Below are 26921 nucleotides of genomic sequence, written 5' to 3'. Positions count from 1 at the left end.
GTGCTTAGGGCACCGAATCGAATCGACACGGTGATAACTCAATCAGCGAAAGTTGAATGATCAATCAGTTTGGAGCTCTAGATTCATGGGTATAGTGGAAAATTTATGAGATGCATGTGACGTAACTGTAGGAGTTCAGTGCGAAGGAGATTACTGATATATCGCTCACTCCTTTCAAGAACGTCATAATTCAAAAAACATGATTTTTTCAAGAGAACGTTTTTAAAGTTTAAAAATATAATACAATGTATTAAAAATAAATATCAAGCCACTTATTGAACTTTTTACTGTGCAACAGATCTTTTAAGGTAAAACCTGAATGTTTTTTCTCCATTTGAAAAATATTTAGTATAAAAAAAAATAATTAAACAATTCATTTTCTTCAAAATGCAAAAACAACACATTCTGCCATGTAGCGGGTAAATATTAAATTAAAAATATGCCTCTTTCTGGGATATACTACATTTTCAGGGCATTCCGAAAACATGCACAACTGAAAATTAACGTTATTTGATTTATGACGTTCTTGAAAGGAGTGAGCGATATGAGAAAGGAAATGAGAGAGGAATAGTAAGCTTTATAGGAGAGGTGCCTGAGCGAATTCTGGGTGTAAAGTGGGATGACTTCGTCAGGAATGAGGACGTGAGGAGAAGAATCCAACAGCCCCTGATATTGGAAGTCCTGAAGAGGAAAATATGGACAAAAGATGGTTGGGACATGTCTATTCTTCCATCTCCGAGGATTCCGACGCCCAGCAAGACCGCTGAAGATCATTCACCGACTATACTCGGTGGAACTTCAGGATGCTGGACTGACCTGGGAGGAAGCCAAGGAGATGGCGCGCGACAGCGTGACCTGGAGACGTCTTGTGTTGGCCATATGCTCCACCTAGGGAGTGAACGTGGGAAAAGAAGAAGAAGAAACTCATAGCAGGTAGTTTAAGTTGTACACTGCTAATATGTACTAGTCCAGAGATGGGATTAAATTTTTTCAAGAACCGGTTCGCCCTTTAGGTACTACCCCCCCCTATAAAAATATAGTTTTTACATTTTTCCATTTATTTGTGTTTTTTTTATTCTGCACGTAAACAGAACATTCACATAACAACTGAGAAAGCTCCAAATAATATAATTATAATGCGGACTAAGTAAACCGAACGTGCTCCGATACATGATCTCAATCGGAATAATGTGCGACACAAAGGGTTAAGGACCGGTTCGGCAAACTCTAAAAAAATTAGGCACCGGTTTTAGCGAACCGGCTGAATCCCATCACTGTACTTGTCCCTTGACGATATGTAGGTCGGTGTCAATTATTGTGTCGTGCATTATTCTTCTCTTTATCTGAAGCAGAGACGAAACATCAAATCATTCGCGATTTAGGAGACAAGGTTTGCAATTTGAGAAAATCGGACGAAAGTGAAATTTATTTGCGATCGATTTATCTTGTATCGGGATCCGCAATCTGGAATGGCCCCAGGAACTGTCTGGCGGGAAATTTATCTCCGTACGGGGGGAGCGAAATCTTATTCCCGCGTAAATCTTTCTCAATAGTCACTCCTGAGTTCCTGCTTTCACTCACTTTATTGGAGATTTGTCCCGTTTTGCTGCAGCTTATGCAAAGCCCGCCGTGATAAGAAATACATAATCCGCTGTAATAAATAAATATTATACTACGGACTTGAGTGTTACTTTCATCGAAATTTATACTATTTTCTCACATCTCATCAATAATGAAGAAGAGTGTGGAAGTCTGGGCATTTACGGGGCTGACGACCGTCATAGGCTGGTTTAAGTGATTACTTTACACACGTGTAACATTCACCAATTCTACCCTTTATTGACAACCACACTACTCAAATTCTTGTAAATTCTATATATATATATGAACCAATTTTGAAACATTATTCTTGAATCACTAGAACTTCACTAGAGACATCTATTGGTGAGATGAAAATAAGCTTTTTATTGAGCAGAAACTCTTTTATTAGTATGTGAGGTGTAAATACCCAGACTTCCATATTCTTCTTCATCTTTGATAAGATGTCAAAAAATAATATGAAAATAACTCCTGTAATTGGTGATAATCCAGATTTTCTGAACAAGTATTTGGACACACTCAAAATGTTGAAATTTATACATTTAATAAGACCAGTACTTACTTTATATGTTCAATTTTAAGCTCTTTTGCATAAAATGGAAAAATAATTCATTATCTCTGTAAAGACATCAATATAACTATATTAACTAATGTCTTCTTTGGTTCATAACACCGATTCTTGCTCAAAAATTCACCTGGCACCTAAAAAAAATCGTAAGAACTTTGCGGTAGCTTGTCTTTCAAAACTAATACGAATTTGAGTATTTAACCCCGAGTGCCCCTAGCCATTGCCCTTATTTTCCTTTTCGTACCTACTATTTCTCTTCCATTTTCTTTCCCATATAACAGTAATGTTCTTCATCTTAAGCTTTTCCAGATATCTACGTCATAAAACTTTGAAACATTTGTTATGAAACATTTGTTATGAACAATATATATATGTATAGGTACCTACATAATATATTTGTATCCCATATACTTATTTATCGTAAGTATTTTAATATTTGTTAGTTGCCTTTGAAAATTTTCCTTGCCTATTATGAACAAGGATTTATGGCATATTTAGTTTAAATCTCTTAAAAATGAAAGTTAATAAACACAATAAATGAATAAGTTTATTCAAATATTGATAAATGAATACATATATATTTAAATATAAAAATATATTATTGTCATTATTGTTACATCATTTATGTTAAGGAACGACAAATTTTAGAATTTACACGGTTTCATTCATATTATTTAAAAAATGGAACTCGGGAAAATATTGTCACAATAAATTTGTACCTAGTTGAAATTTCACGTCTCCATGGTATTGTTGCGTTTTGGTAAAACGCAGTGAAAAATTATTTTACAATCCCAAAAAATATTGTGAAATCGTCGAAAATCTTTATTTTCATACGTTCCTCGATCATACGAGGACTTCTAGTCCTCGTATGATCGAGGAATCCAATCTCAATATTTTCTATTGAATCCGCGAGTCCTCGATGCATTGTTTATCGTGTGTGTGTGATATTGTGTATTTGTGGATGAATAGAAGTGATCCAGCCTCTTCCCATGTCGACATTTAAAAGGCAGAAATTGGGTGGGTGAGTCAAATTTTTATTATATTTATATTATTTTCCGCACATCGTAGAATAAAATATATTCTAATAATCAGGGCTTTATTTTCCACGTAAAGCGGTGGAACGGCGTTCCAGCACCTTTTGACACGGAAATATATATTTTTTTAAATTTTCAAAATCAATTAGACGAAACAATGTTTGTGCTTACTTATTTAAATAATTCGTCAAAATGATGAAATATGGTATTGTTATAGTATATTTAAATGATATTTTAATAAGACCGAGAAAAACTTGGCACTATCAGGTATGCCAAATACTTGATAGTGGTCAGGTTAGGAGTCGTAATAATCGTCGGGTATGTATGAGGAAAAACATGAACGTGGAAGAGGCGAAGAATGTTAGTCTTATTTTAATATATTTTTTTAAGTAAAATGTTTGAAATAAAGTGACTTCCAGGCCTTTTTTTTAAAAAAACCCCTGCTAATAATAATATAAATGTATGCAGTTTACATAATAAAATAATCAGAAAATAAAATTGATTTTGGTGTAGGCATTTTGATGCAATAAAATTTTAATGCCGCCTTCGTAGCGCTTATGGCTACCGTGCTGGAAGTCCCGGTTTCGATTCCCAGAGGGTCAAAATAAATTATTGTTTTTTTCACTCTAACACAATATTTATTTATAATCACCTAAAGCGCAGAACTAGTCGATCCGTGCTGTTATGTGATGACTTAGATAATACTGATTTAATGCGATTCAGTACCCTATTCACCGTTAGGTGGGGTAGGGGCGTAAATACGTTTTTTACTTTTAAAGAGATTCTGCGAAAAATAAAAAAAACGACATTATTTATTTAAATATAAAATTTGTTGTTTATTATGTGGTGCATGCACGTTTTGTTCACGAATAATGACATACATGTTGATGGGTACCTATCGTATATTTAGGTTTTGTTGTATTTAAGTACCGTATCTCAAAGTAAATGGTTCTGTAAATTCTCTAATCGATTAACATATTTTGGAAAATTTACGTTGAGTTACATACCACGATATCATGTTATTAAACGTTTCCGGCATACTTCCGACAGGTTCCTGATTGACGGTTTTCCTTTCGATTCCAGAAATTAGAAACTTTGAATATCTTTTGATTTAGTACTGAGGATTGATGTGGTCAGTTTATTATACAATACTATATGATATTGAAAATCGGTCTTGAAAAATGTATAATTAAGTTTCAAAATCGGCATTCAAAATATTTTCCGTGCTTTTTCGCCGAGCTCTTTCACTTCTCTTTTTTTGCATTTAGTATTTTTTCCGACTCCAAAGTATAGTGGTTAGCAAATATAGCTACCATGCTGGAGGTCCCGGGTTCAATTCTCAACGGGTTTTAAATAAATGGAAGTTCTTTTTCACCCTAATATTTATTTAATATTACCCTAAACCTGAAGCGCAGGGCTGATCACTTTGCCATCATATAAAAAATTATCATATTAACATTACTTCAATTTTATACAGTGTGCGGGTGTGGATAAGGGTTCGTAGTTTTTTATTATTAATTTAATGCACGATTTTACCCTGATTTTACGTATCAGATTAATACAGTTTATTTTTATTGTATTAATTACTTTAACGATTACCTAATAATGTAAATAGTATAAGTGCATGGCACATATCGCTCACTCCTTTCAACAACGTCATATATAAAAAAAACTTGATTTTTCAGGAGATCGTTTTTAAAGTTTAAAATAAAACGATATGTTTCAAAATAAATATCAAGCCACTTATTGAACTTTTTACTGTGCAACAGATCTTTTTGACTAAAACCTGACTGTTTTTTCTCCATTTGAAAAATATTTAGGATATTTAAAAAAAACCCTTTCTTCAAAATGCAAAAACAATACTTTCTGCCCTGTAGCGGGTAAATATCAAGTTAAAAATATGCCGATTTTGCTGGGATACAGTACATTTTCTGGGCGTTCCGAAAACAAGCACAACTTAAAATTTATGATTTTTGATATATGACGTTGTTGAAAGGAGTGAGTGATATGTGCCACAGCGTTGAATTTAATAACTACCAAGATGTCCAGACGACAATATTTCGTGTTAAATTATATGTATATCAAACAGTGGACTGTCAAATAGTGCGGTCAATTCAAAATCAAACTGAGAAAATTTCAAATTAATAGAACCTTTCGTCCTCCTCAACCCATAGGCCGGACAAATATACTTGCATACATTTAACTTTTAAGATAAATGTGTAGATTGCTCAATATGAAGTTCTTTTTGCTTAAAATGTGTCATTTATTGATGTTTATATTGCTTCGTTAATTTCTGAAGGAAAATAGTATGTGAACATTTCCTTCATTACCATATGAGCAACGTCAATATTTTTATGTTGTAGATTTTAAGTTAAGTGTTCCTCGCTCAAAGGTCACGATTTTACGACAAATTACAAAAGGACGTGCAGACTTATGAAACATCGATGTAAGAGCTTGTTCGCGCAAATATTTTATATTCGCGCAAGATATATGAAAGATAATTTATTATACTACAATGTAAATGGGAACAGTAAAGATGAGTTTTACAGCCGAGGAAAGTAGAGCTACGATCATGAAGGCTATAAGGATGTTGTGCTTATTTTCTCGAAAAACGCCATTTGTGTCATAAACATCATTTTGGTATTGCTTTCTAAGGAGGATAGTGGAGTGAGCCTTTAAAAATCTGTAATTAAAATGAATTCGAATATAACGGTAGTAATTGAGAATTTTATGATTATATTGAAATTAAAAGAACTTTATAGGATCTTGTTAAAATATACTGCAATAATTTTGTAGCTTATATGAAGGATAAACGAAATTCTCTGGGGAAAATTAATTGATATTTATTTATATCATCTATTGCATATTTCAGGCTTCTACAATAGATTTTATTAATATATTCGGCAGTCAATTTATGGTAATTTCTATTTATTTTCTACCTAAATTTCACTTGGTTAATACCACTCTATCATAAAATCTATTGTGACATTTGTTTCGATGCATTCCGCAACATTTTCAAAATGGTATTTAAAAACACAGTACGTGAAGCTAAGTATAAAATGTAGAGTTTTGTTCTTGAGACGTTAAAGGATAAGGAGAGGGTAGGAGCTGTTTCATATTTTTATTATTTTTTTATTATTTTATTATGTATTATTTTCAATTATTCTTTAAGTCCATGTAACCTGCTTAATGCATTGTCATATTATTAATTATAGATCTAACCATTTATATCCTACAAAAGACACTGACTACGATTGTCATCCCCATTCCCTTTAAATTTTACAAATAGCTATTCATGTCATACGTGAGAATAATCAAAATAAATAAGATTAATATGCACAATGATTAATAGAAATTTTAAACGAGTCTTATTAAGGGTGTTTTCACCTGCTGCAAAATACGGATAAGTGCAAAATATTTAACAATTTTGTTATTATAATGCTCCCATGATTGATTACGGAGTAACGAATTGTGTGTTTTCCAAAAGGCCGGGTTATGAATGGGGGTAGAAATAAAAACGGCTTTTCCTTTGCAAAACTTTCCTAATGCTCCGTATTGCCTATTATGCTCCCGCGAAAAGCAATTTTTGAATAGAGGATTAATGAAACCGTCTCAAGGTGTACCGGAAACTTTTATGAATATAAGACAGGCGTTTTGAAAGAACCCGAGTAAATAACACCATCGCCAAATTGACGTGTATTTATGGTTTATTTGTTCGTACATTTTTATTTATTGTTTGAGAAAAAAGTTTTAAGGCGACTTACGAATTATTCATCGAAGCATAGAGATTTTCCAATAAACTTGGTAAATCAAATTAATTTAGTCACATTTCTGATATATTTATTAAATGTAATCAGCAATAAAGTATAATATAGTAAAACCAAAACGGATTTTTTTTTTAGTTTTGTGTTTAGATTGAGACTACCATCTTGATGGAGCTCTCTATCTAAACACAAAACACGTATGTAAGACAAAAAAAGTGTTTTTTAAAAAAAATAATTTTTTAATTGTTTTTGTTAAAATGATTCATTCTTTAAATTATTTACAGTAACATGTATGTAGATACAAACGAATATACATATGTTTAAGGAACAGAATAATGTTTACAACATTTGGAGTGTGTAACAAACCCTTGTTAACAAATCTGGATTATCTCCAATTATAGGAGTTATTTTTCATATTATTTTTTGACATCTCATCAAAGATGAAGAAGAATATGAATTGGTGAATGTAACGTATGTATAAAGTGATAACTTAAACCAGCCTATGACGGTCGTCAGCCCCGAAAATGCCCAGACTTCCAAATTCTTCTTCATCTTTGATGAGATTTCAAAAAATAAGAACAAAGTTTGTTAAAACTTCTTAAGTTTGAAAAATATTTTTAATTGAGACCTTTTAATTTGTTTCCTCTTTTCTCCCAAAAACAGTCGATTTATTAATATGTCCTATTTTATAATATTTATTTATTTGTCTGTTAGTTAAATTTTTATTTCTTTGAAACTAACATGAGAAATTAAAGGGAAGTTGTACGATTATCTATTAAAATATTCTCAAAATGCATGCATTTTGAGAATAATGTATATTATTAATTGATTTGGCGTTTAATTTGTAGAGCTCCATTTTAATTAATGTATTAATTTCAAATAAAACACAGATTTAAAAAAAAATAATTTCAGTCTACTTAGTTGTATTTTATTAACAAAAAAATCGTTTGATAATGCCCTAACAAGGCGAAAGAATTGTCACAATATTAATTTATTATATGTTTTTGTTAATAAAATACAACTTAGTAGACTCAAAAAATCTATGTTTGATTTTAAATGAATATATAAATTATATATAAGTACTACTAGAATAAGAGATTCTCAATATTCGCGGTTTCGCCATTCGCCATCTTCCTAAGACAGCAACCTCCGTGAATACTGAGAGATAAGTGTACAATGAAGCCGTCTCGATTACGAGTGGAGGCTCTTGATGGTGACGTATATCCCGCCTCGAGTGAGCATGGTAAAGGACTTGGGTTCCACAGTCGCGTTCCTGGTCATCCCGGGAGCCAGATCTACTTTGAAATTAGTCAGGAAATGAACTAATCCCATCTTTACCTGGAACTCTCCAAAACGGGCAGCTGCAATACAAATACAAATATAAAATCAATACAATGATTAAAAAAAACACTTGTTTTTATACCACTTGAGTTTTATTAAAGACCACTAGTTTCAGAAGCTAAACTTCCATCATTCAGGTCTGAATAATAACATCGTCATTTATTATTCATCCTGAATGATGGAAGTTTAGCTTCTGAAACTAGTAGTCTTTAATAATACTCAAGTGGTATAAAAACAATTGTTTTCTTTAAACATTGTAACATCTCTTACCACAATGTTAATGCCGAAACAATTAATAAAAAATCAATACAGGTTCTATGTTTATCAACTAGAAGTTTAGTGGTCGTAATAAAGATTTATAAATTTAGATTTTTCTATTGCCAGTTGTAATTTTAAGCCTCGATTTTTTTTATCAGCCCGTTTTTATTTTATGAACTTTATTTTGTTCATGGAAAAAATAGCTTCGAAGTGTTTTCTCTCAAATCTGTATAAAAGTGTATGTTCACCAACATATGTATGTTCTTAATAGAAATTAGGGTCGTCGACATATTGTAGAATTATTCGCAATAAATTACTGTTACTGGGTTCCTTTTGAAAATTGTCTATGTAACTAAATATTTTTCAGGAACCTTATTAAAATTAGTATATGAACATGAATATGTACATATTGAGAATTTAATGCCAAAATCGTTTATTTATTTATTTCTATTAGAGAAAGCTTTTCTATTAGAGAAAGAGAAATCTTCTTACCATATACTAGTCATACACATATCTATTAAATTTATTTATCTACGAGTATATGGCTCACTAAGTATTTTACACATACCGTTTACTAAAAAAAAGAACAAAAAAATAAAAATATTTTGTTTTATACATATTTTTTTAAAACCATCTCGTAAATAATCTCGTATTTTGGAAAAAGCCTTCAAAATTCAATATTTACGTAGACTGACGGTACAAATCAGTTGAGTAAAAAAAATGGATAATGAAATAATAACGTATAATTACCAACACATATCCTTTTACCCTCTCCGAAGGGTATGTACGCCATTTTAGGGATGTTAGGAGCATTTTCTGAATTAAATCTTTCGGGATCGTAAATTTCAGGGTTTTCGTAGTACTGCGGGTCGGAATGTAGCCCCTAAAATTATTCAATCAACTGTAATAGATATAATTTTCTTGAACATGTTATAGTGTGGAGTGCTGTACGAATTTCTATTTACAATATGGAAACGATATTCATTGAAATAATTAAAATTTGACGTACGTTATTTCAATGTTTGTTTTGTCGATATGGAATACTGAAAATGACCCCGCATAAATAACGTCGTTTTAATATTAGCAATGCTAGATTAGGATTTTTTTTATCAATGACTAAGTGTCTACGTTTTTTTTAAAAATATTTTGAAATAAACAAAAGTATTTAGATTTAATGCTTTTTTGTTGGCCTAAGTGGCCCATTATTAAAATAGGAATAAAATTCTGATAGAGGGGGCTCTAATCTAGAATCTCTGTCTCGCAGACTAGGCGATATGAATCACCTCTACTGAAAAGTCTCATATTTACCAGAATTATTTAAATCTTCTCCAGTAAACTTTTTTATTTCTATTTATTTTATATATTATGTAGTTATAATATTTTTTTATGTAATCAAATTCATTTGCTAGATACATATACTTTAAGCAATCTTAAAATTAGTAACGCTTTTCTCTCCAATAAAGAAACTAAGCTCTTGTGCTTGGAGAGGGACTTACAATCATTGTTTATCGCTTATGCTTATGAGTGATAAAATAGTTTAAAAAAAATGATTGTATTTTTTTCCATTAACATGTATGGGCATGTAATTTATTTTTTAGAAATTTAATATCCTCATTTTTTATATCTGTTAGAAGGTTATTGAAGTATTTGGTTCCCAAATATTTTAAGTACTGATAAAATTGTTTGGTATTTGCATTTTGGTTTTGTAAAGTCATTTTCGTAAACTTTGAAAACAACCTTCGTACTAAGCTTAAACTTATTATTGATTTTATTTGAATGAATATATAATAGTTATCTGAAGGGAAATGAATATGTGTTTTTTTTTGGGAATTCTCTCTTAAAAAAACCTTTCTACGCTCTCTTGAGATAACTATAATATCTTCGTGATGAGAATCCCTCGAGGATTCAATCCAGTATTTGTTTACAAAGTTTCAAACACATTCTGAATATTATTGATATTGTTTTTGTTCTTGTTAAAATTATTTGATGGCTTTTTATTCTAGTTTCTGGAAAACAAAGGTGAAATAAATAAAATATGTAAAAAATAGAATAACGTCATTCAATTTTACCTTAATGGGTATGTAAATCTGAGTCCCTTTTTCAATCACTATATCAGTTCCTGGAAGGATGTAATCCTTCTTACACATTCTATCCAAAAACGGAAGCGGCGGGTACTTCCTCAATGATTCTGAAAATAATAATGAAATATTAGAATTTTAAATATTAAAATAACTTTTATAAATGTACCGTTTACTTATACATATATATTTTAAACATATTTATGTACACATTTTAAGTTTTAGTTTTTGTCATTATTTTACATGTTTTAATGATTACATATTTTCAAAGTCTGATATCATGATGCAACAACGCAAGATATAACGTAATCATGAATTGAGAAATTAATCGTATTTTTTTTTATAAAGAGGCCGAAGTCTTTGATAATAATATATTTAAAAAAATCCATAATACCATTCTACCCGCAGGCAGCATTGAAATAATAATTCTCATAATTTAATTTAAACGATGATTTTTGGTACCTATCTAAAAAGTAACATAATGTTTAAAATTTTGGCAGTGATAAGTATTCTTTTATAAATAATCATTAAAAGGCATTTTTGTGTCGGGTTGTGGTACCGTGGTTAGTGTCGCGGACTCCTATGTCAGAGTTTCTCGGTTCGAACCCACTCTACCACAAATTGATACCTATTTTTAACAACGAGCCGCTTAGGCTCACACAAATAGTATGAAATTGAAATATTTGCGTTAGTAATAAAAACGCTAATATTTCACTTTTTAACAAAAATTAAATAAATTATAGCTTAATTTTTATCCTGTTTCAATGTTCAAAATGTTTTAATAGATATTAATATTGGTTACAACTTTTTACTTCGGGCAATTTTCTATTTCAAATGGGTTAACTTGAAAATGTATGATTTAAAAAAAATAACATTATACCTTGAACAACCTGCTCCAGATATTTCATATCTTGAACTGTCTCGTACGACAGTTTTCCTTCGTGTTTAGCTATTGTGTCAAATATGTTCTTACGCAGGCGGTCCTTAAAAATAAATACGAAGTTATAAATATTAAACTAAACAGAAAGAGAAGTGTATATGATAATCAACGATTTTTTTGTAATAATTTGGAAGTAAATAGTTAAGGCGGGATATTCGATAGCCCGTAACTTAATTTTCTTTAAACCCATGTAGCAATTAACGTAATTGAGCATTTTTGCTTAAAACACCGTAATTGTACTAAAAAAAATGCGCAGAGACACTACCCGTGTAGTCGGTTGCTTACTGAATTGTATTTTTATGAGTACCCCGTTAATCAATATCATATCATATTATATTCCAACTAAAATATTAAATTATATTCGCTTATGTAGCAAGTGCACTTTGGAGTGCAAATCGGATATATTTTTCCGAAAATTCACAACAAAATATTTACATTTATTAAAGCATATATAAAAATAGAGTGGTAATGGTTTACTTGTAATTCCGGTTGCATTGAAAGCTCGTACATAATAAGGCTCAGTGTGGTGGAAGAGGTTTCAAATCCTGCTATTAAAAATAAGTATGTTTGTGCCACGAGGTCATCGCCGTCTAATTCTGCAATTCAGAAATACTTACATATTACTTTTGAATACAAGTACTGAAATGTACTATACGTCAAGGTTGTATAATATATAATTTGTAAAGTTCCGAAAACTAAAACATCCAATCACATAGTTAAGTTCCTTTTGGGGTCAACATGGATGATACGCTTGAAGTTTAGTTACTATTGATTGTGGTAATAAAAAAAATTACAAAAACAATTCAAAATATAATGCAATAAATCAGTTTTTTATAAAAACAATGTTTATGTTTGTTAAACTTACAATTTCATCACATGTTTATTTAAATAACCCGAAAATTACTTTTTGCACATTTTTGCACGTATGAATAGAAAAAAATTGGATTTTTCACGAATGCACGAAGCTTTGGCATATATTGAAAAAAGCAGAGATTTATAAGACAGTTTTATAAAGATTTAAAAATATTTTAACTCTAACCTTCTTCTATATTTCATGATAATGATAACGTTTGAAATAGTTTTTTTTTAATCTTTTTTAATTTAAAATTATTAAATTAAGTTTAAATAAATAAAAAAATAATTGCGCCCTACCTGAGTCACCACCTTTTGTTATGTACCAAAGTCCACCCAAATTTCACCTAACACTTATATTACACATATTTATTTAACTTATCTTAAAATTACTTATAATTCTATTAAATTTATTTCAAAACTAATCTAATTTCAAATTGACTTTATGTATGTTTTTGAGCAGTTGTGTTTGGGATTATAATGGTAAATTTATATATTCTTACAATATTACAAAAAAAATACACCAAAAAAGTATTCTTAGTAAGTAAGAATAGAATATTAATTTCTTACTTAATTTCCCTTCCGACAAATCATCGTCTAGGCTTCCATTTTTCCTGATTTCCATCACCAGATCCAGGAAGTCATTTCTGTTGATGCCCGTCTTTTCCCTCAAGGCCACAGTATCCCAGACAATGTTCCTCATCAGCTCGTAAGTCTTATCAGCGGCTATCTTTATGTTGAAGGCTTTGGAGAAATGGGGGGCGAAAAATAAAAGAACCTTCCTTAGGGCATAACTAGGGTCGATTGAAAAACTCTGAAAAAATATTTTTAGTTTTCAGTAGACATACACATATATTACGGGTAATGCTTGAATATGAATTAAACCTCGGTTTATCCGTTTAACTAAGCATTACACAATCCTGTTGGGTAATGTTCGAAAACTGGCAATTGGAATTTGCAGTGTACCCATATATACCTAGGTCTGCCTAACACTGGCCGGGTAATGTTTGGTTTAGTTAGGATAGAGTACTTTACAATATGTTTGGTACTTATTTATGATTTTTCTTAAATAATAAAACATATCAATTGAAATATTTTGTTCAAATGTTCCTTTGTCCTGGCCCTGTTAGCCTAATCAGCCCAACTAGCATAATGAGAATTGGGTAGAAAAAATGCTGTTTTAAATATAATATGTATGTTTGTCATTTTAAGAATAAAAAGTAGCTTAAATTTCACCCTTCGTATTATATTCGAATGAAGTTTTTTGTCTAAAGGTGGTGAAATATTTGTGAATGAAGTTTTTTGTCTAAATGTGGTAAAATATGATAAAAGCATCTTGAATCTTACATCTTCATTGATGTCCACGAAGGCAGAATAACTACCGCTCATGGCTCCCGCATCCAAACCAAAGCCACAGGCAGCTATAACAGTAGTGGTCAGTTTTGCCATTTCCTTCTTCAGTTCTACCGGTTGACCTGTAGAACAAACATATAATCATGATTAAGAGAGAGAAAATGACATTGTTTGTTGACAAATAACAACACTGATTACACGGGAAACATATCGTAGTCGTACAGGAGAAAGTGACCAACTAACAAAACGTAAAATGTTCAGGAGGGCCATTTAAGTCACTTTTGCTAGGCAAGAAAATAAACATCAATGCAGTTAGTCATTTTATAGCAAGTCAATTTATTATACTTCCAAGTTTAAAATCCTTTGGGATTTTTTTCAGGGCAATATTAAGCTAGTGAGATATCAGATAGTCAATGATCACGTTTTTGTTAAAAATGTACTTGGTCACTTTCTCCTGTATGACTACGATATGTTCTCATGCAAATTATATAAATAATAAAACCCTTATCCGCACCCCAATGGTGCATAGGGCACTGTTTCATATAAACGCAGTGTTATCTTGATCGTTTACACATGAAGGAAAGGTGATCAGCCCTCCGCTTCAGGTACCAGTCCAGGGTAATATTGAATAAATATTACAGTGAAAAAATCACTTATATTTATTTGACCCCCCCTGGGAATCGAACCCGGGACCTCCAGAACGGTAGCCGAGCGTGCTGACCATTACACTACGGAGGCGGACAAAAATTAAGTAGAAATAAAACAAATTAATTAAAATTAGTTTTTATTCAACTTGCAATTTGTATTTAAGTATGTAATTTAATTTATGGGTTTATATTATCCACTGACACTTCGTGATGGAATTGCATTTTTAATTTATTATTAGATTAAAACCAATATTTTTAGCTTTTCCACTTTTTTATTTGACCAGCGACCGGGTTTCGTCGTTACCGACATCATCAGACTGGTGATGAAATATTTGTCGTTACCGACATCATCAGACCAGTCTGATGATGTCGGTAACGACGAAACCCGGTCGCTGGTCAAATAAAAAAGTGGAAAAGCTAAAAATATTGGTTTTAATCTAATAATAAATTAATTTATGGGGTTCATAATATTTTTATCAATATTTACGTTTAATATATTTGTTGATTCGTTTACTTAAAAATAATGTAATATTGCCCCTATTATGCATAAAAAAAAACAACTATATATATTTAAATGAAATTATGATCTTGTAGCATCCGTCAAATTAAAAAGACAAAGAAAATACTATAGAAAATTCTTAAATGTTATTCTTTGCTGATATTTTGTGGCACATTTCATAAACTTTATAGAATAAAACTGAAACGTTGTTTTTAACAACATCTATTTTTGGTATTTTTTTCAAACCGGATTCAACAAGCAACTTGTCATCATTAGGAATAGATATGTACTTATCCCTCTCTGAAGATTACAAGGTCTTTTTTGAAACCAGTGAAAAAAAGTGCCAAAAATAAATGTGGTAATTTTTTTTGATAAATATTATACTAATTTGTTTAAAAAAACTATTCTATGAAAATTAGTATACATCTTTAAACATAATTGAATAATAATAATTCCTTGAATATTGTTTGTAATGTATATATTTTTTTTTTATTAAATAAATTGAATTGAATTGAATTGAATAATATGTATAGTATATATTATGTAGAATTATTATTTCATATAATAATAAAAATAATTATTATTATTGTATTATTATTATTATTATTTCAAATACGTATATTTCTTTTACTGTTTACAATTAAAGAAAATCAAATCAGGATGTGAAATGCATTATCAAATAAATCTGAAAATTTATAAGACATAATGAATGGGAAGATAAATGCCAAAAATGACTGATTACCGTTTTCTGCAAATTTCTTCATGATGTCTATAAATCTTGTACAGCAGTCATCCACGAGATAAAACATCCTTTTGATCCTCAGAGCTGTGAATCCAGGATTCAATTTATTTCTTAAGGGATGCCACATCGGATTGTTTAGACCGAACAACCTGCGTGGGGTACGAGATCAACAATAAAAAATAAAATAATATCGAGTTACATGAATCTGAACTTAGAAATGGTCAAAAAGAGGCTACTTAAGATATTTGATATAAAAAAACACAACATTCAATGTAAAATACTTATAATTTTATTCGAACCCTTATCCGTTCCCCAATGGTGCATAGGGCACTGCATCATGTAAATGCAGTGTTATCTTGATCGTTAACACACAAAGGAAAGGTGATCAGCCCTCCGCTTCAGGTACCAGTCCAGGGTAATATTGAATAATTTCTGCAATAAAGATGCAGTGCCCTATGCATCTTTATATGCAGAAAAGGGTATAAAAATAATAAGAAGTGTCATAATATGATAAATATGATTTCAAAAAGCCATGTTTCTGTTCAGTAAGTGGGATATTTATGTATAAGAAAAGTAAACAAATAATATAAATAGCGTTCCATTTAAATTATTTTAGTATTAACTTAAAAATTTTATTTTATAACTATGTACAATCTTCGAAAAGCAGATGACATTCCGGAAATTGATCTTGCGTGCCTTAAGGTCAGTGGTTTATATAATATTTGAAATATTCATTTTCTAAAAAGATAAGAGAGTGTTTATGTATAAACATATTTTTTTATCAACATTGACCTATATAATTCCGTTTACGATTATAAACAAAATCTTGAACTCTAAAAGTTCACCAAAGCATTACTCCTTTTTTGAACTCTATTCATTCAATCGTGCTTCCTACACCTTCCTTTAACTAACATCAAATTTTAGTCATGAAATTAATTTAAATTGTTATTGTTGCAATTTTTCTTATGTCATATTGAATTTGTGCAGAAACTATCCGCGTATTAAATTAAACATCTTTTAAAAGATGTACATACATCGTAAACATTTACTGTAGCCTGTTTTTTGTTTGTTGGAAGATATTGTTTCGTAGGTATAAACTCATTAATCTATATATATCTACAGAATGTACAAGAAGTTTAAATTAAGTAATAGGTTGTCGAAAAAGAGCTTGTTTCTACAGTGATGTACTTATTTAAATACGTCCCACATATCGCTCACTCCTTTCGAAAACGTCATAAATCGAAAATCACCAATTTTCATAAATTAAAAAATGCCTTGAAAATGTACTATATCCCAGCAAAAGAGACATATTTTTAGCTTAATATTTACCCGGTACACGGCAGAAAGTGTTGTTTTTGCATTTTGAAGAAAAGGTATTGTTTAACTATTTTTTTTTATATATATGAAAAACTTTAAATGGAGAAAAAATCTTCAGGTTTTATCTTAAAAGATCTGTTGCACAGTAAAAAGTTTAATAAGTGGCTTGATATTTATTTTTTATTCATTGTATTATATTTTAAATCTTTAAAAACGTTCTCCTGAAAACTCAAGTTTTTTGATTTATTACGTTCTTGAAAGGAGTGAGCGATGTGTTATTTTAAAATAGACTTCCCAAATTCAATTATATTAGTGTGTACCTTGCCATTTACAGTATAAAATGTGTGCCTTTTCAGTTTATAAGTTATTATTGTCTACAGTTTTAAGGTAAAAATTTTTATCAGCAAAAAGTTGAAAAGATATCCAAATATAATTACGAAACTACTTGAAATATCACAAGACTTATACATAAGAAGTGCTTACATGAATATTTACTTTTGAAAAAAAAAACGTTTTTTAAATTTAAATCCATTATTTCCTGAAACTCGGTTAAACACGATTATTCAAGTTTCACCAGAAAGAGAAAAATGTTTTATTTGAAAACATCATTTGATTGATCGAAATACTGTTCCAAAAATATAACAAACGTCATTTCTATGTTATGATAAGTTTGTCTGAGTCAAAATGCACATAATTTTTTTAGAAAATAAGTTATTATTTTTGGCTTTTAGTGATGTATGCAAAATATCATTATTCTCTATTATGTTGGTTTTATGTAAAAATATCGAGATTTTGACATAAAATAATGAAAAAAAAATCTTGAGTCAATGTTTTAAATTTTATAAATTTGGCCAAAGAAAGTATTCTCATCCAGCTTTTTTAGGGTCTTTTGATATAAAACTATGTCATAGGATTCTTATCAATATATTATTTACTATGAGTTGAATATTTTTCAAAAGACATTGGACCTTACAATCATCTATCGAGAATAATCGATATATTATTTTTCAATATACATATCACCAAATAATGCTATCTATGTTAAATACTTCGACCAGTATGTGATGTAATATTGTTTAATTTATATGATCTATTTTTACACTGCATAAGGAAAAAACGTTTTATAATTTATTTGTTGGAGTGTCATGTTTTGTATCAACAGTCATGGTCCGTTGAATTCTTTAATAGCTAAATAAATAAAAAAAATCACTGGATTTACTGACATCTTAAATTATTGTTTGATAGTATGGAGGACAAAAATTGTTGCAAAATAAATGGTTTCAAACTCTTATTTATTCAGAGATTACTCTCCATATGGGTGGAATGCCTTATTTAAAAAAAACTCTTATTTAAATACATTCAAAACTTCAGAGAGTCGTCATACAGACTTGACAAAGTAAAAAAGTCATTATAAAGTTATTTGAAATTTGCGTCGCAATTTTTAAATAAAAATATATTTTTCTTATAATTTAAGCATTTTCTTATCGTCGATGTATTATACGGGTGATAGATTGCAATTATTAACCAAAAAAAAGCGTTTAAATAAAATTTCATTTGAATAAATAGTTATTTTTCTAGCACATGTATACACGTCTGTTTGTTTAAAAAAAAAATTCCAATAAAAATGCATGAATAGTCAACAAACATTTGACAACGAACGTCGACGCAAGACGATTTTAGGTACTGACCCAATCGACTCAATGTCTACAGAAACAAAAATGGGTAACGTTTGCGGTGCGTTTACTCAAATAAGCGAATGTGTGCATTGAGCGTTATCGTTTAATGCTATAGGATTTTTTTTATGTACTCCTAAATACTGGTTTGATATTTATTTATTTTTTATTTTACGTACATAACAATTTACATCATATATTACATAAATCATATATATTATATGTTGATACATACACCGACACACACAGACACACACATACACATACATATACATACCTATACATACATACATGCATGTGTATGGACAGGTAGATAAAATAATAATATAATAATCAGATAGAAAATAGCAAGTGGACATAACCGAGAATTACACCAGAAGTAATATTTTCCTCTTCAAGGTACTCGCCGATGTGAAAAAGGTCAATATGCAAAAAGATACGGTTGAGCATAACAATTACGTGGCATTTACTTTGAATGACTACTCATTGTATAGAAAAGGAAGATTATAAATATGATAAATGAATATAAAATTCTGGAAAGTTCGACTTACCCTTTGGCCGCCAGGGGATCTACGCCTTCGTTCGGCGAGAATACTCTATCAGGAAAATGGTGGAAATCCTTAATCAGGATGTGCTTTATGAGATCTAAATCCCTTATAAGTAGGGCAGGTTTATCAAATGAAAAGAATCCTACAAATGGCTCGTCTGGGTAAATTCTGAAAATAATTGTAGAATGTTATGAGATTTTATCAAAAATATTATATTTCCTTAAGAACGGTACTGAAAGAAAATGAATTAAAAACAGGGTATGTATTTTTATTCATTGATTTGGCGTTAAATTTGTAGAAATCCATTTTAATTTATGTATTAATTGCTAAATCAAATACAGATTTTTCGAGTCTACTAAGTTGTATTTTATTCTTATTTTTTTTTATCACTCCTCTTGGTTTTAAAATAAATTGAAGTAAAAGTATGGGTTCTAAATATCAGATAGATTAAATGAAAACAAATGAGTCAATTATGAAATAATTTTTGATGATACGTCACTCCCCATTGTTGGCTTGATGGATTAGTGATCTATAAGCTATTAAATTTACATTACAATTTACAGTTCTAAGACAAAATAAATTTCTTATGTGTTTGGTTTATTTAATTAATTATTTAGAAAACGTATTGATTGTTTTGTTTTTCTTTTTATTGCACCTCAAAATGAGATACGTAAATTTTGTGTCTACAAAATGTTTTGTATTTAAATTTTTAAAATGTGTTCAGCAATTGAGAAAGTTTGATTTGATGAGATACCACAAGACAATAGTTGGAAATAATATATTTTAAAAAGATCAATATGATGAATACAAAAATGGGAATGTTGGTTCATTCAAATTCATAAATTTCCTTAAGTTATTCTTCGATTGCTTAGAAATTTCAATGTTGCATTTGAATATGAGCATGTTTTTATGCCTGGGACAAGTTTTTTTACCTGGCACACTGAAGATAGTTTTTTTAAGAACAGTTTCTTTGACCGCAATGGTAGAGCCATTTGTTGAACGCAGAAAGCATGCTTTTTGACAGATGCTGTTATAATGCAAAGGCATTTTTAATGTTTTCGATTGCATTTTTGTGTCATGAATTTTTAACATTTCCATCGCTTCACAAGAATTTTAAAATTTGAAATATTTTAAATATGTGCTCTGTGTTTTTATTTTATTTTATATATAACAAGACTGAGCCACAGAAATGCATGGCTAGGTACAGCCAGTATAAATTAAAATTAGGTAGAATTCCGACTAGATTTTATATTTTATATTAATATTAACATAATATTTTTTTAAAGTAAATTGATTTTTTTGCACGCTTTTAAAATATATGTATAAATTAAAGTATATGTATTAATATACCTGTACAATGAAGCAAGGTGCTCTCCTATGGAGGATTTCAGTAATGCCATATCGTATAAATTACCGAAAATCAATTTCGGCTTTAAATATTTTACACCCTTTTTCTTCCAATGGTTGTGATGCCTTGTCAGGAACATGTATGCGGAAATGATAGCGCTCACAAAGAGAATCAGAAATTCAACAATCATCCTTACGTTTCTGAAATAAAGTAGCGAAAAACATTGTGTATTTTTTATGATAGAATAATCACATCAAATGGAAACCAATATTTGGAAACCATTCGATGTGTTTATATTTTAGAAAGAAAAGTACATACACTCTCTTCCTGCCTTCTTTATGGGTTAAATTGTGTCGAGTTGTAGCCCCGTGGTTAGTGTTGCGGTCTCTTGTGTCAGAGTTTCGCGGTTCAAACCCACTCAACTACAATTTGATATCTATTTCTAATAATGAGCCGCTTAGGCTCAAGGAAATAGTACGAAATTAAAGTAATTTATAAACTAAATAAAAAAATGAAAAAAAAATGGATAATTTATGTAGCGCCATTTTCGTAAAACACTACCTAAAATACATATTTTTTATTATAACAAAATAAATAAATAAAATGAAAAAATAAAAAAAGGCTCAAAAACAAATTTTCAACGTAATGAGTTTAAAAAAGAAAAAAGAAATCGCGTTCTGTAATTTTTAGCTAATACCAGTTGTAACCTGTCATTTTTAATATCTTGTATGATGTCTTTTTATTTTCATTTAATATAATTATATATTTCAATTAATATAATTGTATATATTTAAACAAAATTATATTTAGGAAATCGAGTATTATTTATGAATAAAAGAAGTTAATAAATAGAAGTTAAAATTTATTATAATAATTTCACGAATTAAACGAAGGCGCCTGCGTTCGCTTTTGGTTTTTTGACTCATGGGTCGTAAGGACCAATAATTTACATAAGAGATTATGATGATTTTAACTGCATAGGGGTAAGATACAGAGGGTAGGGATTGCCTTTCTATTTTTTTAACCACTTCACTAGACATGATATGCGGAAGAATTGTTAGTAGTATTTTTAACTGTGAAAATATAAAAATTGTTGGTAGAAAAATTCACAAACCTAGTATTTCACAAATTGTGTGGATTAAAAGCAAGAACACGATGCACTTTCGTCACGGACTTCGTTATACTGAAATTTTGATAGTTGTTTACAAAGTTACCGTAATCGTTTAAAGTTAATATTATCTACATCTATACACATGTATGTACTTCCATACATATTTATTAACCGTCAAGTTGCCGTTAATAATATAAATATTAAATCATTTAAAAATAAGATCTAGAAATACAACCACAAAAAATGTATCGATAAATTGTGTCGAAAGCTTCCGGTTCGAATTCCGAAACTGTCATCATATTAATTAGTATGTAATTAAAAGGCTCGTTTGGGTGTCGAAGAACCTAAAAGTGCAAGTAATCGTATAGCAGGGCTGGAATTATTTATGATAAGATAACTTCAACTTCGTAGGGAAGATAACTTTAACTTTACTTCTTGACTTTTATTTATGAGAATTTTGATAAAATTGGTTGTCGATCAATATCGTAAGGATGATAATGATACCGGAAAGAAAAATAATACATATTGGTTGTTTTTTAGACCGAATGTAACAGAAAAAAAGGTTATTACATTATTGATGTCCAAGACGGCTGCGGATACTATTATTTTCTCATTGTGTACCGTTGGAGGGGAATTTGAGTGATGGTAGTTATTATTGATTTGATACTATCCTGGGGTAATAAAGCGAAAGTCTCATCAAATTATCTCCAAGATAACGTTGCATGGCTTTTAGTTCAATGCTCTATGCACCACTGTGAAAAATATATGTGATGAAAACAATATATAAAAAAAATGTTAATAAACATGTGTTTTGTTGAATAAAATTCAGCTTCGTGAAATTCTCTATCGGGAAAATAAAGGTAAGCTGAAAAATATTATTTTTCTCCAAGAAAGTTGGTTTTCTAGAAAAATTAAATAAAACAACTATTTCGCCCAAGACGACCACTGCTGACAATTCGTCGACAGTTCTCGTCAGAACTTCGGGACGCGGATCTGACTTGGGAGGATGCAAGGGAGCTGGCAGCCGACAGAAAAGCCTGGAGACAGTTTGTGGACTCCATATGCTCCACCTAGGGAGCGGATATGGTTTAACTATACAATAATTTTTAATATGTAAACTGAAATAGTTAGTACGATTGGCCACTATGTTGGAGGTCCTGGGCTCGATTACCAGGGGAGTCAAAATAAATATAAGTATTTGTGTACTCTAATATTTATTGATTATTTACCTGAAGCGTAAGACTGGTCACCTTGCCTTTATAAAATTAACGATCAAATCGACATAACACCAAATTGATGCAGTGCCCTATACACCATTGGGTGTGGATAAGGATCAGAATTAGGAGTACTATTTACAAAAATGAATTTGTTTGTATCCGGAATCAGATAAAAAAAAACAAAATTATTCTGAGTAGTTGGGAATTAAATACTGGAATTTGCTAATAATTTTTTTATTTATCGAGCATTAGTAAAATGTTATTATTTCTGCTTAAATTTATTAAAATACATTATCTTGAGGGTTAATAAATAAACATTGATACTAACAAGATCGACAATATGTGACATTCTCTTATTAGTATGCATATATATTTTGGAGTTAACGTCATATAAAAAGAAGAACTATTATCGTTTATTTTCTACTATCGTGACATGTTAAGTAATACGCAAAAAACAGTTGATCTATAGTAACGAGTAAAAAATATATATTTTTGATAATTAATATAGCGCCATTTTTGTAAGATACTAACACTGTGATTAAATTAGGGAAAAGCAAATTGTAGAAATAATAAAGAAAATAAAAGCGTTTTTAGTTTTTTTTTAAAGATTATCTCACTCTCACTGTTTGTAACTGCTTATGGAAGAGCATTAAATGCCATCGGTCTCGCAACAGCAAAGGCACTGTCGCCAAGTTTAGTGCGGTGGTTGTGAGCTGATAAGGTGTAGCTGATCGAAGTGTGGAGCTTCTGTCAACCAATTCGTCTGGAATGCATATCTCTTTACGTACTCTGGAGCCTGAATATACATTGATTTATAGATGGGTAGACAGAGCTTATACTCTACCGGGAAAGCGTAACCAGTGCAGTTCTTGAATTGGTGGAGTGATTTGACTGAATTCAGAATTTCCAAAAACCAGTCTCGCTGCAGCGTTTAACACTGATTGCAGTCGAGTCATTTTATTGTTTGGTAGTCCCGTATTTAGATACTGTTACTATAATATAATCGACTCTAGATACTACAAATGCATATACTAATTGACGGGCAGCGCAGACTGTCAAATTCTTGTGAATGCTCTTTATTTTATTAAACTGATAAAAAACATGTACAGTAAACCCCCCTTTAACGTTGAGATAGGTACCGCGTTATCGGGGGGAACGTTATAGGCGGGTTAACAGTACTTGTTTTGCTGATTTGAGTCTCAAGAGAGTGATCCAGCAATTTTTCAGTCGGCAAATTGGCGCACAGGTCACTCTGTCGTATTGAAGCACTGTTATCTTGATCGATATTTACATAAAGACAAGGTAAATCAGTCCGGGTACTTGTTCAAAGGGATTGAGTATATTTAATTGTCCATTTTTGTCTTTGAGTATTGAGGCGAATTTTGTAAAATGAATAAATCTCAACGTGTTTATTAACATGTGAATCGCTGGTTGCGAAGTCTATATGGTATTATTTATTAATTTGGCATTAACTTTGTGGAATGACATTGTTTTATACCACTTATTGAGTTCATTACCAGTGGTTTTATATTCACTTATCGATGAGAACATCTGTAGTTTGCGAAACTAGTCGTGTAAAATGAAATAAAACTCAATATGTGGTAAAATACAAATCTATTTGGAATTCCGTTTTTGTTGAAATGACGTCACGTCATGCACAATCGGATCGAGCTAACCAAACACAATTAACTACAAACTACAGAAGTTAAACAAGCATCTTAACGGGCATGTAGTGTGTATCTGAATAATCTTTCTAATACCGTAAATTAATTTGAATCAATTTTATTATTAGATATCACATAATATTGGAAATACTGTGAAAGAATATGATATAACGATAGTAAAATGATAATGCAAAGAATTCTTCTTGAAAATACTATTTAGTATTTCAATCGATCGCTAGATGGTACTAATAGTGTGGTTTTCAATACGTGTACTTTATACATTACATTACTTGTATTCCCTTTAAAAAGTATATATTTGTGATCTTATAATATATGGTACGTTAAATTTCGATTCGATTCAGCGTCAATAACTAAGGTCAGAACTCGATTTCTAATTATTTGTATACAACACGAGTAATTTTTAGTCATAATTCATAAAAGTAAAGAAAAAAAGTGAAAGTTATGGAAAAAAGTACAAATGTAGTAAATTATGAAATAATAAAATTGTACAAATATTTAGATGTTAAAAAAATTCACGTTGTTAAAAAAACAGTTTCTAAGTTCAACAATATTATCTGGTAAAATATAAAAAAATTAAAGATTTATTTTATTTGAAAAGATCTATGCAAAATAAAACTTTTTGGGGTGTATTCGGACCTAAAATTATCCTTTAAACAAATTTACTTTAAATTTAGTAAAGATGAAAAGTTGATTAGTTTCAGAGGAAAATTTATTTGATATTTATAAATTTCAATAATTTTTATTGAATCCTTTCAACGCTTACAATATGGACTTTGTAAAATAAGAATCATGTACTTGAGTTTTACTCTAACTGAATTCGATCTAAGGATATATAACTTGAAAAAGTTTTATTGCAATAACTGACTCGAAGTCTTGTTTAGATCTTAGAATGAAACTCAAAGCTTTTTATTTTTTTGTTTCTGATTTATACGACTTTTTCTTTTCACATACATATGACATCAAGACCTTGATTCTCAGTAACTTTGTATTCTGACCTGTTAATGAAAACATCTCTAGTTCTCGAAACTAGTGTTTACATTCATAAACTCAAAAGTGTTTCATTTTGTATTTCAAATTTATACATTCACAATTTTCAATCATGAATATACATTATTTTAGGGTTATTAATTACCCGTTGATTGGTTTAAAAAAATAGATATAAAAATGTAGAAAAAATGAGAGAAGAACTCAACATTACCTATAAAAAAAAGAGACTAAAACATAGTATGCTTATCTTTATAGATATATTTTTTAACGATAAATTAGCCAAATCTTTTAAGGATGAAATAGATTTAAACAAAATTTTTCCAAAACATAGTAGGTACTAGAAATAAGGATAAATAAGACTGCCATTTAAAAAAAAACACAGTCGCATGTATAAATATGGGTTTGAAAATGTATGATGAGATGCTTGAATGTATGAGGAATAAAAAGAGTCTGAAAGAATTTAAAAATTAATGTTTTGTTTACTACACGAAGATGTAAATATATATTTGATGTAAATAAAACATAAAAAATAGTTTGTAATAAATGTAATATAAGCTTACTAAAGAAAAATAAAGTAAATAAAGAAACGAGGAGTCCATAAAAACAGGAAGAGTTACCTTTTGAGACCCCTGGCAGCCAGGAGGGGTATTTCAGAGCTTAACATATTCATGTGTAATGTTAATATTTCATTTTCGATTGAGATAAGTCAATCCAAAAGGTGAAGCTGCTTTGATATTCATCGAAATTGGAAAACACAACCTGGAAAATACACGATATTGGAGAATAAACGAAGATATTTTTTTCTGAATTTAAGAAAATAGAAAACGGTTAGTTGTGGTTGAAAGTTTTATATACATGTAGATAACATATAACCCGAGGTTTTTTTTCAATTAAGCTTTATTACGCAAAACTTTTCAATATCTAAATTGTCTAACAACATTTTGAGTGTGTCCAAATACTTGTTTACAAATCTGGATTCTCTCCAAATAAAGGAGTTATTTATCATATTATTTTTTGACATCTCAACATAGATGAAGAAGAATATGGAAATCTGGGCATTTACGGTAATCACTTATAACTAACTAACCGTAATGCCATTTAAAGCAGAAATAATAGAACGCAACACCAATGTATCATTGCACACAATCTTCGCTTCTTCCACAATCATACATTTTACACGCTGATTATTCCGACTCCTGACCTGACCACTTTCAATATTTGAAATACTTGATCATGCTAAGTTTTACTCGGTCTACCTCTGCTTCTATTACCAACCACATTCGCCTTTTCTTTCGATTTACGTGACTTTTGACTCATTTCATTTACGAGTACATGCCTAAACCATATGAAACACACCATT

The 26921-nt window shown here is 30.1% G+C and overlaps 1 protein-coding gene across 1 annotated transcript; it reads right to left on the bottom strand.

Moving 5' to 3' along the window:
* Nucleotides 1–7183: 7183 nt before the first annotated feature.
* Nucleotides 7184–21776, bottom strand: LOC148305556 (cytochrome P450 6j1-like). Its single transcript, XM_088266491.1, has 11 exons — nucleotides 21676–21776; nucleotides 20564–20761; nucleotides 19217–19381; nucleotides 15676–15824; nucleotides 13782–13909; nucleotides 13005–13248; nucleotides 12060–12178; nucleotides 11523–11625; nucleotides 10634–10752; nucleotides 9315–9447; nucleotides 7184–8326 (listed from the first exon to the last, which is right to left on the bottom strand). Exons 2-11 carry the CDS (start codon nucleotides 20749–20751, stop codon nucleotides 8157–8159), a joined length of 1518 nt encoding a protein of 505 aa, XP_088122617.1. The 5' UTR covers nucleotides 20752–20761; nucleotides 21676–21776; the 3' UTR covers nucleotides 7184–8156.
* Between the last annotated feature and the right edge of the window lie 5145 nt (nucleotides 21777–26921).

Source organism: Brachycentrus maculatus, unplaced genomic scaffold, assembly GCF_059751285.1.
Source record: "Brachycentrus maculatus isolate JH-2025_06_01 unplaced genomic scaffold, ASM5975128v1 h1tg000269l, whole genome shotgun sequence".
NCBI classification, from domain to species: Eukaryota; Metazoa; Arthropoda; class Insecta; order Trichoptera; family Brachycentridae; genus Brachycentrus; species Brachycentrus maculatus.
Note: the sequence above shows the minus strand (reverse complement) of the source record. Positions and strands in the feature narration are given on the sequence as shown.